This window comes from Quercus suber, unplaced genomic scaffold, assembly GCF_002906115.3.
Source record: "Quercus suber isolate HL8 unplaced genomic scaffold, Cork oak 2.0 scaffold_5, whole genome shotgun sequence".
Taxonomy (NCBI): domain Eukaryota; kingdom Viridiplantae; phylum Streptophyta; class Magnoliopsida; order Fagales; family Fagaceae; genus Quercus; species Quercus suber.
Genome location: NW_027069471.1, coordinates 276,940 through 291,324, shown reverse-complemented (window position 1 = coordinate 291,324; position 14,385 = coordinate 276,940). Strand labels below are relative to the sequence as shown.

At 32.9% G+C, this 14,385-nt stretch overlaps 2 protein-coding genes across 3 annotated transcripts; one reads left to right on the top strand and one right to left on the bottom strand.

Moving 5' to 3' along the window:
* Positions 1 to 3,614: 3,614 nt before the first annotated feature.
* Positions 3,615 to 5,665, bottom strand: LOC112037052 (protein HIGH ARSENIC CONTENT 1, mitochondrial). Of its 2 annotated transcripts, XM_024069868.2 has the most exons (6): positions 5,561 to 5,665; positions 5,247 to 5,324; positions 5,005 to 5,078; positions 4,742 to 4,809; positions 4,260 to 4,313; positions 3,615 to 3,996 (listed from the first exon to the last, which is right to left on the bottom strand). In XM_024069868.2, exons 1-6 carry the CDS (start codon positions 5,575 to 5,577, stop codon positions 3,883 to 3,885), a joined length of 405 nt encoding a protein of 134 aa, XP_023925636.2. In that variant the 5' UTR covers positions 5,578 to 5,665; the 3' UTR covers positions 3,615 to 3,882. The 2 variants fall into 2 exon arrangements, with proteins under 2 accessions (XP_023925636.2, XP_065628686.1); XM_065772614.1 differs by lacking the exon at positions 4,260 to 4,313.
* A 7,253-nt stretch (positions 5,666 to 12,918) lies between these two features.
* LOC136066828 (uncharacterized) lies at positions 12,919 to 14,385 on the top strand. The gene has a single exon (XM_065771754.1). It carries the CDS (start codon positions 13,069 to 13,071, stop codon positions 14,182 to 14,184), a length of 1,116 nt encoding a protein of 371 aa, XP_065627826.1. The 5' UTR covers positions 12,919 to 13,068; the 3' UTR covers positions 14,185 to 14,385.

Genomic DNA, 14,385 nt, shown 5'->3' with positions numbered 1-14,385 from the left:
AAATAACCCTATTCTTTATAAGTACGACATTTTCCCAAAGTAAACAATGCTCAATTTGTATGAAGTCAAAAATGTTTCCCCTAGCAATTTCCATAAGAGATGCGGTAAATAGGGCTCAATTATGTGGAGCATGATCAGTGGCGGAGCCATGATTTTAGTCTAGGAAGGTAAGATTAAAAGACAGTATTAAAAGAAAAATAATTTAAATATATTAATCCATAACAGTAACAAAATAAATTGTAAATAAACAATTGTAATTACAAGTATATGTTTTATATTGTTAAAAGAAAGAAACAAAAATAACCATTCATAGTTACTAACAGTTGAAAGTTAGACATCTAATTTGATTCCTTAAAATAAATTAAGAAAAAAAAAATCCATCTTTTAATTTTTTATTTTATTTTATGAAATCTAAAAATATAGCAAATATTTGTAAAGTTGTATATATGTCTTACTGTCTGATTGCTTCTTAAAATATGTAAAATTCAACATTTATTTCTCTATCCTTTTAAGTATTTAAAATTTAAGTTTATAACAAAAATTCAGAATTTGAAATTGTAAAAAAGTTAAGAAATAACAGCATTTCATCATTCATTTATGGGATAAGTTATTTATGAGATAAGCAAGAAATGAATTGTTGTAAATAGTGAAATAGGTAAAAAATATAATACAATACAAAAACTAAGAAAAGGATAATACGAGGTTAAGACTTAAGCATGTAAGGGGAGCTTTAATGCTTTATCCCTTATTTATGAGCAACTTCATGCTGCTCTCTCATCATTATAAAAGAACTACTAGAATAAATAAATAATTGGTGGGTGTCAATTAGAATAGATCACATGGCGCTTAATTGTAGAACTCATGTCCAAACACATCCCCACAAGTTGATATGGTCGTAATTTTCTTGAGGTTAGAACGTGTTTCTGGGTTGGGTTTTGACTAATCCTAGTGTTCGACGGTCAATTATTCACATAGATTTGTTTGTTTGTTTTTAAATTGGGCACACAGCCAAGCACATTAAATTAGTGCAAGTTGGGTTAGGAATAACTCTAACCCTATTTTTAGTCCATGGAGAGAGATGGGGGAGAAAAGATTAAAGGAGAAGGTGATCGACATACTGATGACTAGAATCATAAATGATAATAAAAATGAAGTACAAGTGAGGAACATATGCTTTTTTTTTTTTTCAATGAAACACAATTAGGGTTGGTTCTATAAAATTTGAGGCATAAAACGACAATTTTAAGTAAAATTTTTCCTTTTCTTTAACTATCAATCAAAAAAAAAAAAATTTAAGTTTTTTATGCTATAATTTTTTGAAAACAAATTTAAAGCACTTACTTAGTTTTTGAGATGCAAAATTACTAATTAAATTTTTGTATTCAAGTTTTGCTAACATCATCTTTCAATTGTTGATATGACTAATATACTTGATCTTTCTTGTTACTAATTAATTTTTTGTATTCAAGTTTTGCTAACAGCATTAGGTCTATTTTGTGCATTTCGGTCTACTTTGGTCCATTTTAGTCAATTCAGTCCACTTCTGTATATTTTAGTCCATTTTGGTTCATTTTGGTCCATTCAGTCTAATTTAGTCCATTTAGGTCCATTTGGTCCATTTCAGTAATGCTTTTGGAGGAGAGGATTAAGTAGAAATAGGAGCTGCTTCATGAATTATTATTATTATTATTATTTTTTGAGAAACAAATTAATTGTTAAACAAACACACACACACACACACACACACACACACACTTAATTACACTCTCTCACCAAGTTCAAACACATTACTTAACCCAAAGTACCACTACAAAATGGCCCAACTTAATGAAATTTTGTCATCTTCTCACTGTAATGTTGGTAGGTTCTTGATAAAATTACAATTTTCTTATTATATTATTAAAGTCTTGTACTTTTTTTTTTCCTAATATAAGTGATGGTTTTACTTATATGTGTTTCCTCTTTAAGTCATTCAAAACATATAGAGGATTAACCATTTTTAAGGAGTATTAGAATCAAATTCCAACCACACATTAAATTATTAGCAAAATTTCTCACATTATATAATAATTGAATATAAAACTCATTGTGTTTCCTAAAAAAAAAAATACTTACAAAATTTAAAACACTTTCAAATAACAAATATAGAAAGCTTAATTTATAAAATCTTATATATTATATCAATTATACTTTGTTAGAAAATAACTATATCATTTTAAAACAAAAATATATGTTTTTAGAGAGATAAGGAGATAAATATATATTTTTTAAAACAAAAAGAGTGAAGTTTTGGTTCTATACAAGATGAAACTTCATGGCTTCTTTTAAATGTGTGTCGTATCCGTATCGCGACCGGTGAATAGGAGACCAAACACAACTCAAATAATTTTTTTTTAGTATCTCACCTTTTTCAAGTATAGATTTTAAAGTACAACAAAATAAATTGAACCAAATAGGTAATAAATGTTGTGGGGGAAAAAGGACCCAGCCCAACGTTATGGGCCGAAGGCCCATAGGAGGACTATTTTGCGACCGATAAGAAGAAGATAGAAAAGGCAAGGCCCGGCTGGAAGTGGGACCCTCAAAAGGAAGAATTATCACATTCCGAAGAGGATATCTCCTGTCTGAGGAGGTTGTAATCCTCGGACGCGATATCACAGGTCAATTGAATGTGTGAAAGGACAGAATGACCTTCCGAGGACTCCACCTGATCAAGATAAGCTCTGAGTATACTATGCAACGATAAAGATGGAGAAATATCTAAGGGGAAAGCTGCTGCCACCGTATTTAATGCACTGCAGCAACTTTTATGGCCGCATTTATGTGGAGAAGACCCCTGAACAGTGCATCCTAACCTACCGCCACTTACACAGAGCCAAAAAAAGATGCCTGACGTAACATGTACTTCAGCAAACTCATGGATGAGGAACACGTGGAAGATGGAGATGAGGAGAAGAGTGACTATATAAAGGAAGGAAGCTCTTAACAAGGAAAAAAAAAAGGGAACTTGGTGGTAACCCTAAGATTTTTGTTCATCAGAAAAACAAATATTGTAGCTCTTCGGATTATCAAATTCTACGTGAAAATTAATGTTAGTTTGTGCTTGAAAGCTGTGATCCATTGTTATTAATCTCATACTTAACCTAGCTCTTTCACCCATACTCTACAAATTAATTGTTCCAGGGCTTGGGCCACAAATACCAACCCTACAAATGTATTATGACTTATGAGTGAGATTTTAGGATTAATTAATGTGGTGTTATCAACCATTGATAAATGCTTTTTTTTTTTAGGGATGAAATTCTCTTAGAAACAAAAAGTAAATACGCAAATTATATACACAATTTAATTAAAAAAATGAATATGATATTTCCATATATGGAACTACAGTGGGAATCCTAGAAAGAAGTTTGTTCTTGCTGACTCAGGAGAGATACGAAGAGCTAGTGAGGTCAGGAAAGACGAGTTCCCTATACATGCATATGAATAACAGCAAGTTTTTCTGTTTCCACTTTGCAAATTTGGTTTAGATAACTGATTCAAATTCTCTTCCCTTTGTTACATGTCCATGAAATTTTACCAGTCATGATTTCCCAGATCTGATAGTTGTACGTCTTCTTGGAAATATTGTATTATGTCTTTTGTATTTGGCAACCATTATTTATACAAGCATGTTTGTTGTAGTCAAATAAAAAAGAAATGAATTTGGTAGTATCTCAAAACTGTTATCATACAGTACAATTTTCCAAACAATCATACACTGAACTCTTTTATCCTTTGTCTCATTTTTCTCCTTTGTTCAAACCCATTAAACATCACAGTAATCACACACATACAAATGCTTTGGCTTCAACATACAAATAAGGTGTATCAATCAGCATTTCAAGGGCGAAACTTGCAAGCAGTTTTAAGCTCTTCTGGTGGTTTGTCACCGGCAAGGCCACTGTCAACCCATGCTGAGTAACCCCCTCCCATATTAGTTACATGTTTATATCCCTGCCACCACCAAATCTTTCCATGTTATCCTTTTGTCAATTGAAAAGAAAAATCATAAATAGTATAAAGAACTGAGTATTTCGTTCACAACTATAGTAATCCTAATTTGTCTTTCAAAATAATATAGGGTAAAGCACTTGTACATAACATCTACCATTGAGTGCTTGGAGATTCGGGATCTTGGGTTCGAGTTGTTGGGACAACATATTAGTAAATAGTATATCTAAAATACTTGGCAATAAAAGGCTCTGAAAAAAACTTACCGCATTAAGCAGATCAACACAGGCACGAAATGATCTGCCTCCACTATTGCAACCCTTCACAGTATTAAGAAAAATGTTATAAATAGCTAGATAGTGGTACTAAACTTTCTTTGTTTTTTAAATTATCATTAAGTGTCATACTTGTATATGCAGTTTTCTTTTACATTCCCTTCCAACCTCAACAATGATTTCTATATATCTTCACTATTGTGCTGAAGAACTCTTAAACTTACACAGTCTTTTATTTTCGTCTTCGTAAAACTATGACTTATGAATAACATATACAAGTTTTACAACCATATTGGCTTAGTGGCACTGTTTGGTTTTCCATAAGAAGATCTTGAATTCGAATCCCTCTTCGTCATTAACTTATTGTAAGCACCCCAAAAATAACATATAGTACAAGTCATGAATATATTCACATCCTACCACATGCCAGTCCACCCACTCGCAAATAATGAAACAGTGAGTAATAGTTTTACCACGACTAAGTGATCCTCCTCGGAAATGGCAGCTACTTGGGTGAGAAAGTCAGGGTTTTTCACTCTCCCTGTTTGTCAACAGAATCAAAAATGAGGGTAGAAATAGTCTAAATCATATTATGCAGAACGTTTGGAAATTGGGTGAAATGAGTTTGCAGGAATTTCAAGCTCCTAATCATGATCCCTTTTTGTTTTTGGTTTTGGTTGCCATATGAAACAGAAGTGTATTAATAATATGATGAACAAGAAACTGACAAATTTACCTTCTTCGGTGATGAACATGTAAGGAACATTTAATGCATTATCAATGTGGCTCTTGTTGAATTCCTCTACTGACCTGTTGAACATAGATTCATATACTTCACCATGTTATTATTATTGTAAAACAATGTCAAACTTATGTCATGTTTGCATTCACATAGGCCTTGAGATTGTATCATAGCTTAAAAATTGAAATTATTTTGCTAATCAAAATGATAAAAAAAACTAACATCTAAGATCCCACCTCACATCTAAATAATGGTGACCTGAGCCAAGGAGATCTTTTGCAGTATGCACATCGACAGTCGTAACATCTCCATGCCTACAAAAGATAAACAAGATAAGTCTAACTCAAATACAAATTTATAGTACTTTATACAACCAAAGTTATCTTGAAGCCATTGTAAAAGGATTTGAACTTTGGATAGAAAGTTAATATTGGGATTAGTTTCTTAACATTGACCCGAAATTTAGAAAAATAAAATGAAGAGGAAAGGAAAAAGAAGCATATCAGAGTCATAGAAATGAGGATCATAGATTATTTTGAGAATATCTTACCCTTTGGTGCCTTCCATGAATGCTTTTGTAGGAAAGGGCAGAATGCTATAAGGCCTCAGTCTTTCAAGGAATTTACATAACACAATTGCAAAACACCAGTATGAGTATATATTAAGGATAATGCAATCTTGCTTGTTCCTTTCCGTTGACTTTGATAATTAGACATGAGCACGTAAGGAATAAGCCTGGGATAACCTTATTTTTTATTAGCATGAGAGTGACACTTCGATCCCCAAGTAAACAATGTTAAATTTTTATAAAATCAAATGGTTTCTTCTAGCCTGTTATAATGCGATTCCTCACTCTCTTTCTCATTGTTTATGTTTTATAAACTTATCCACTCATATTTATATAAGTTTAGCAAATTACTTGGATTATTGGCCCATCCTACTTGGTACCTTGTATTGCAAGTCATGATTATTAGACCTTATAGCATTTGAATTTGAATGGTCAAAAGTTTTTTTTTCTTTTTTTTTTAATCATAAATTAATTCATCTATAATAATAGTGGGATTGAATCCACATTCTCAAAACACTACGATTGCTAACTAATACTAATATAATAGAAAATAACTGCCTTTTCTGCATACTTTCTCCAGTTCCGTTGCAAAGATAAAATGTTTGTTGAGATAAAGTTCATCACTACTGATTTTATAATCTTTTCATTTTAACATTTATGTATTCCTAATATTCCAAAGGAATCCTAGCAAGACTATACATGTTGCAATTATAAACTCGACAGAGCTGGGTTTGTGGCTGACATAAAATCGTTTTGAACTTGATAGTGCTCAGTGCTCAATGTCTTCTTTGATTAAGGGGTTACTAGATTTTATGGACTCCCTCGGCTCTAGATAGCTATTTTGTTTTTATTTATTTTTTAGCTCTCTTTTCTTGTATTCATCACGTGTACTTGCTTTGTGGTTATTTATTTATTTATTTATAATTTTTTCATTACTTTAAAAAAAATTACACACTCTAGTATATATTGGTGTGTGGCGTTGAACAAACTTTTGACACCTGAAGTGAAATGCATGCATGGAGAGATTTACAATAGATAGTGCCTTCTTCTGCAGTGAAATTTAATTCTTATAGACTTTTGAATTTTGGTTGTATTTATTACACATAGTATGTTTTACACAGTTTTTGTGCAGCAAATACTTCCCTTTGAATTTTGTTACTTTTCTCTTTAAGTCTCCATTGCCTCTTATTGACTTGTTAACTTCTTCGATCTAAAATGTTATTATTTGGTCTTTTATTTGCTTTTAGTTTCACATGCCATTATTGGCTTTATGAATCACTTTGAAATTCTCTAATAATGGTATTAATCTACACTTTTCTTTGCATATTCTTTGATATGCTTTTGGTTTCCTTAGTCATTATTAGCTTTTTTAATCACTTTCAAAATTTCGGTGAATGCACACCTTATTTTGCATTTTGATTTTAATTCCTTCATTCTTTTGCTTTTCTCTTGTGAAAAAAAATGAATTTACATTTTTTATATAATAAAGTATTATAATGTCAACTTCATTGCAAAATACAACAAGAGAATCATGTGATACGTCACTTCTATCGTGCGCAATAGAACTAATATGAAGTAATAACTTTTCAAGTATCTGCCAAGGAAAGTGGATTTAAAAAGAGGGAGAGCAATATTCATGAATCATGATTTGTGGCTTAATGTTGGACAGTGACATAAAGTTCACTAGCCCTTTTGTTGTAGAAAATAATGGGCCTTTGCACCTCCCTATAATATGGGCCTGGAACTATGGCAAGTCACTCTGTTCACTTTTCAAGTCTTTTGGGCATTACGGACGCCCTACTTTCCTTCAGTGCTTTCTATGTGAGAAAACGAAGAAGCGGGTCCAAATTCTATGAGAGATGGTATGTATAGGTCTCAAGCTCATTTGGACATCATGGCTGAGAAGAAGTGGATCCAAATTGAATATGGAGGGTGTGCTACAAAGGCCCTATTTTTGTTCATGTTATTGCCATTGTTGTCAAAATCACAATTTGAATTTTACGATTTTACGATTCTACCTATTTAAAATGATCTGGATTTTTCAAAGATTTTGCGATCGTTCAAAATCAGTAGGATTGTACGATTCTGTCGATCCCAAACGATCTTGGTTTTTTATAATCTTCTTTAACTTGACAGAAGGCTCAGTTGGACCCAAATGAAAAATAACATCCTAATAGACTAAGTTTTGCTATTCTAATGTAGAGAGATAGAGTTTCATGCTTTGAGGTTTTTGGCTTCTTTAAATGATGCTTACAAATGAATTTAATGATGTATGGTAATTGCATCAAATGGATGCAAATAATTTTTAGTTTTTTATGAATGAATGTAATTTATGTGATTATTTAACATACTAATGTGTATTTTTTGTATTTTTCTCAAATAATGTAGAATCTTACGATCCACAATCCAATCCTACAATTAACGATCTCACTTATTTCCCACGATCCTACGTAAGATCCCGATTTTGACAATCTTGATTATTGCTATGATGCTCTTTGTTTCATTGTAAAATTTGGTTAAATTTGATTTTTATTTTTTATTTTTGGGTCGATTGTAAAATCTTTTGTAAAATTTTGTAACATGTTTTACCAACAAAAAATATAGTGGCTCTCCTCTCATCCAGGGGTCGGGCCGTCAATCAGGTGAGCTGAACTCTAGTGATTGAAAGGCACTTCATGTTTTAAAAATTGTATGTCATATCTATTTTCACTTAAATTATTTTATAGAGCGAAACCAACGAAGCATAAAAAGAATTACGCTATAGGCTATAGAAGTAATTGGTGGATGAAAATCAGAATAGATCACAAGGCACTTAATTCTAGAATTATCAATTACGTAAGTCGGCAAAGACAGACAGCCCCCACAATGTGTATTTTTTTTTTTATGGGACCCCCACAATGTGTATTATTAAAAAGCCCAAGCGGCAAGTGGCAAGTGTTATGGTTGGCTTTTAAAATTAGTTTCGTAGAAGCTATAACGTGCTTCTGAGTTGGGTTTTGACTTTGTCCAATTGTTTGAAGCCTAATGGTCAATTACCAATTGTCCACAGGGTTTTCCAATTGGGTACACAGCCAAGCACATTTAATTAATGCAAGTCGGTTGGGAATAACTGCAACACTATGATATGAATATGAAAATTGGGGGGGAGAGAGGAGAGAGGAGGGAAGAAGTGAAGTGAAGGCAAAAAGAATATAGAAGATAATGGATGGAGTAATAAACAATAATAAGAAGAAAGTGCATGAGAGGAACACATGCATTTTTCTATTACATGGAATAGACATTTGTGGCGATAAAAGGGAGGAAAAGGTTTTGATATATTCCTCTAAGTATGGTTAGAATCATTTTCAACTAATTAACATTTTTTGGTATTTTTAACATAGATGTACAGATTTCAAATTTTTCCAATCGCATTGTAACTATTATATTATAAAAAAATTTAAAAAAAAAGAAAGAATCAATTATTGGCATTCATTAATCATTTTATCAAATCGTGACAAAATAGAAGAACCGATTTTAGTTTATCCAAAAATAAATAAATAAATAAATAAATAAACTAATTTTTTAAAGTCACTATAAGAGTATTCCCCTTATTTATAATGCGATTCCTCACTCTCTTTCTCATTGTTTATGTTTTATAAACTTATCCACTCATATTTATATAAGTTTAGCAAATTACTTGGATTATTGGCCCATCCTACTTGGTACCTTGTATTGCAAGTCATGATTATTAGACCTTGTAGCATTTGAATTTGAATGGTCAAAAGCTTTTTTTTTTAATCATAAATTAATTCATCTATAATAATAGTGGGATTGAATCCACATTCTCAAAACACTACGATTGCTAACTAATAGTAATATAATAGAAAATAACTGCCTTTTCTGCATACTTTCTCCAGTTCCGTTGCAAAGATAGAATGTTTGTTGAGATAAAGTTCATCACTACTGATTTTATTATCTTTTCATTTTAACATTTATGTATTCCTAATATTCCAAAGGAATCCTAGCAAGACTATACATGTTGCAATTATAAACTCGACAGAGCTGGGTTTGTGGCTGACATAAAATCGTTTTGAACTTGATAGTGCTCAGTGCTCAATGTCTTCTTTGATTAAGGGGTTATTAGATTTTATGGACTCCCTGGGCTCTAGATAACTATTTTGTTTTTATTTATTTTTTAGCTCTCTTTTCTTGTATTCATCGCGTGTACTTGCTTCGTGGGTTTTTTTTTTTAATTTTTTTATTACTTAAAAAAAAATTATACACTCTAGTTTATATTAGTGTGTGGCGTTGAACAAACTTTTGACACATAAAGTAAGATTTATGCGTGGAGAGATTTATGATAGATAGTGCCTTCTTCTGCAGTGAAATTTAATTCTTATAGACTTTTGAATTTGGGTTGTATTTATTACACATAGTATGTTTTACACAGTTTTAGTGCAGCAAATACTTCCCTTTGAATTTTGTTACTTTTCTCTTTAAGTCTCCACTGCCTCTTATTGACTTATTAACTTCTTCGATCTTAAATGTTATCATTTGGTCTTTTATTTGCTTTTAGTTTCACATGCCATTATTGGCTTTATGAATCACTTTGAAATTCTCTAATAATGATATTAATCTACACTTTTCTTTGCATATTCTTTAATATGCTTTTGGTTTCCTTAGTCTTTTTTAATCACTTTCAAAATTTTAGTGAATGCACACCTTATTTTGCATTTTGATTTTAATTCCTTCATTCTTTTGCTTTTCTCTTGTGAAAAAAAAATGAATTTACATTTTTTATATATAATAAAGTATTATAATGTCAACTTCATTGCAAAATACAACAAGAGAATCATGTGATACGTCACTTCTATCGTGCGCAATAGAACTAATATGAAGTAATAACTTTTCAAGTATCTGCCAAGGAAAGTGGATTTAAAAAGAGGGAGAGCAATATTCATGAATCATGATTTATGGCTTAATGTTGGACAGTAACATAAAGTTCACTAGCCCTTTTGTTGTAGAAAATAATGGGGCTTTGCACTGCCCTATAATGTGGGCCTGGAGCTATGGCAAGTCACTCTGTTTACTTTTCAAGTCTTTTGGGCATTACGGACGCCTTACTTTCCTAATGTGAGAATATGAAGAAGCGGGCCCAAATTCTATGAGAGATGGTATATATAGGTCTCAAGCTCATTTGGACATCATGGCTGAGAAGAAGTGGATCCAAATTGAATATGGAGGGGGTGCTACAAAGGCCCTATTTTTGTTTATGTTATTGCTATTGTTGTCAAAATCACAATTTGGATCTTACAATTTTACAATTCCACCTACTCAAAATGATCTGGATTCTTCAAAGATTTTGCGATCGTACGAAATCAATAGGATCGTACGATTCTGTCGATCCCAAACGATCTTGGTTTTTTATAATCTTCTTTAACTTGACAGAAGGCTCAGTTGGACCCAAATGAAAAATAACATCCTAATAGACTAAGTTTTGCTATTCTAATGTAGAGAGATAGAGTTTCATGCTTTGAGGTTTTTGGCTTCTTTAAATGATGCTTACAAATGGATTTAATGATGTATGGTAATTGCATCAAATGGATGCAAATGATTTTTGGTTTTTTATGAATGAATGTAATTTTTGTGATTATTTAACATACTAATGTGTATTTTTTGTATTTTTCTCAAATAATGTAGGATCTTATGATCCACAATCCAATCCTACGATTAACGATCTCACCTATTTCCTACGATCCTATATAAGATCTCGATTTTGACAATCTTGATTATTGCTATGATGCTCTTTGTTTCATTGTAAAATTTGGTTAAATTTGATTTTTTTTTTTTTTTTTTGGGTCGATTGTAAAATTTTGTAACATGTTTTACCAACAAAAAATATAGTGGCTCTCCTCTCATCCAGGGGTCGGGCCGTCAATCAGGTGAGCTGAACTCTAGTGATTGAAAGGCACTTCATGTTTTAAAAATTGTATGTCATATCTATTTTCACTTAAATTATTTTATAGAGCGAAACCAACGAAGCATAAAAAGAATTACGCTACAGGCTATAGAAGTAATTGGTGGATGAAAATCAGAATAGATCACAAGGCACTTAATTCTAGAATGATCAATTACGTAAGTCGGCAAAGACAGACAGCCCCCACAATGTGTAGTTTTTTTTTTTTTTTTTTTTTTGATGGGACCCCCACAATTTGTATTATTAAGAAGCCCATGCGGCAAGAGGCAAGTGCTATGTTGACATGGTTGGCTTTTAAAATTAGTTTCGTAGAGGCTATAACGTGCTTCTGAGTTGGGTTTTGACTTTGTCCATTTGTTGAAGCCTAATGGTCAATTACCAATTGTCCTCAGGGTTTTCCAATTGGGTACACAGCCAAGCACATTTAATTAATGCAAGTCGGTTGGGAATAACTGCAACACTATGATATGAATATGAAAATTGGGGGGGAGAGAGGAGAGAGGAGGGAAGAAGTGAAGTGAAGGCAAAAAGAATATAGAAGATAATGGATGGAGTTATAAACAATAATAAGAAGAAAGTGCATGAGAGGAACACATGCATTTTTCTATTACATGGAATAGACATTTGTGGCGATAAAAGGGAGGAAAAGGTTTTGATATATTCCTCTAAGTATGGTTAGAATCATTTTCAACTAATTAACATTTTTTGGGATTTTTAACATAAATATCCAAATTTCAAATTTTTCCATTCGCATTGTAACTATTATATTATAAAAAAATTAAAAAAAAGAAAGAAAGAATCAATTATTGGCATTCATTAATCATTTTATCAAATCGTGACAAAATAGAAGAACCGATTTTAGTTTATCCAAAAATAAATAAATGAATAAACTAATTTTTTAAAGTCACTATAAGAGTATTCCCCTTAGCATAAGAATTTGCTTTAAAAAAAAAATCACATAAACACTTTTCAAAAATATTTACATCAGATTATCTATATTATACTATATTTTATTAAAATATTATTTTTTTATCAATTTTTAAAAATTTTTCTCTCTTTGTTTAAATAAGTAAAGAAAGCATTTTTTTAAAGAAATAGTAAAAAAAAAATTAAAAAAAATAGTTTTGCATATAAACCATAAGTCCATAACCGTGTAAACTATAGCAACAATATAAATTTACACAATTTTTTTTTTAAATTTTTTTGAAAGCTAAATTTACACAACTTTATTTTTTAACTATAGGTAATTTTTGGAGTTTGATGGGCTAAATTTAAACCTTTTATGCTAACATACTTATCCATGTGATGTGAGTGCCCACAATTTTAGAAATGGTAAGTTGATGCATGCACACATGTACACAATCACAAGGCTACCTGAACCAGTTTACACCTAAACACACCGAAGACACTTTACAAAAATCAGTTTTTAACAGTCAAAAACAACAACATGATTCCATCCTAGTCCCACACACCACCATCTCCAACACAGTAACACTTCTCTCTCTCTCTCTCTCTCTCTCTCTCTCTGTGTGTAATGGGCAGCACAGAGGAGCAACCCAGCAAACCCATATCTCTCTACGACACTTCTTCCTCCCCATCTCAACCCCTTCTCTCCAAACCACCTCCGCCACCACCACCTTCCTTTCCTTCCTCTCCACCTCATCTCCCTTTTCCGCCGCTCGAAGACCCACAAACGCCGCCACTCTCCACCCCGGCCGACCCGGAACAGGACTCCGATCCCACACAGTACCTTCAAATCACGTACAACTACTCTCCCAGATCCTTCAAAGACCTCCCTTTCCTCTTCCTCTTCCTCCTCTTCGTTCTCTGCACTTTCGTCCTCGGCATCTTCTCCATCTTCCACCGCAACACCAGCTATTCCAACCTCTCTTCTTTCACCTATGACTCCAATTCAACTTCTTGCACCGAATCCACTCTGTCAAATTCAACAAACCTTTCGTTTTCGTTTTCGCTTTTGGCGGGTTTTTCTTCGACTTTCTCCAATTCTTTGATATGGGTTTTCGTTATTACCTTCGTTTTGACCGTACCCATTTGTTTTCTCTTACTTTTTTGTCTCAAGCGTTACACCAAACAGCTTGTCTACGTTTCGCTTCCTTTCTTTGTTGTCATGCCAGTCTTCTTCAATGTTTATTGGTTCGTCGCCTGCACTCTTAGCTCCACTTGCAGCGACGATTTCCCTTTGGTTTACCGAATTCTCGTCCTCATCTTCGTGTTCTGCATAATCGCCGTGGTTATCTGGATCTTCGTGATCAATTGGCATCGAATCGAGCTCACTGTGGAGATCATTAAGATTGCCTCCGATGCGCTTTATAGGAACTTGGGCTTGTTCGTGGTGTTGCCGTGTTTGACGATTGGGTTGGTGGTGTACTATGCGCCAATCGTGGTGTTCTTGGTTTTTTCGAGGCAGAATGGGGAGATTGTGGCTGAGGAATCGAGCGGAGAGTATAGTTGTGTGTGGAAGCAAGATGGGTGGGTGCCTGCGTACTACGCGATCGCCATATTGACAATGTTGTGGTCTGCTGCGGTTATGGTGGAAACTCAGGTTTTTGTGATCAGTGGGACTATTGCACAGTGGTATTTCTCTAAGGATGAGCCTCCTAGGCGGAGCATAAGGAGTTCATTGAGGTGAATTTCTGCTACCATAAGTGTAATGTGTGTGTTTTGGTGTGTACTGAGTTTCATATTGGGCTGTGTACTAGGTTGATGTAGGTTATGTAAGTGATCGCGAGGAGTTCTGATTGTGTTTGCTCTCTTGTTTGGGGTATAATGTAGATGTGGCACTTTTGTTGTAATAATTGGAGGCTAAATAAAATTAGGATTAATTGTTAAA

Excerpts from the sequence above, each read along its gene's own strand:
- LOC112037052 (XM_024069868.2), bottom strand. Across the intron at positions 4,314-4,741 it reads AGGAGGATCACTTAGTCGTG|GGTTGCAATAGTGGAGGCAG; the intron begins GTAAAACTATTA and ends AATACTGTGAAG. Across the intron at positions 3,997-4,259 it reads GTGTTGATCTGCTTAATGCG|GGATATAAACATGTAACTAA; the intron begins GTAAGTTTTTTT and ends TGGTGGTGGCAG.
- LOC136066828 (XM_065771754.1), top strand. The coding sequence starts at position 13,069 with ATGGGCAGCACAGAGGAGCAACCCAGCAAACCCATATCTCTCTACGAC.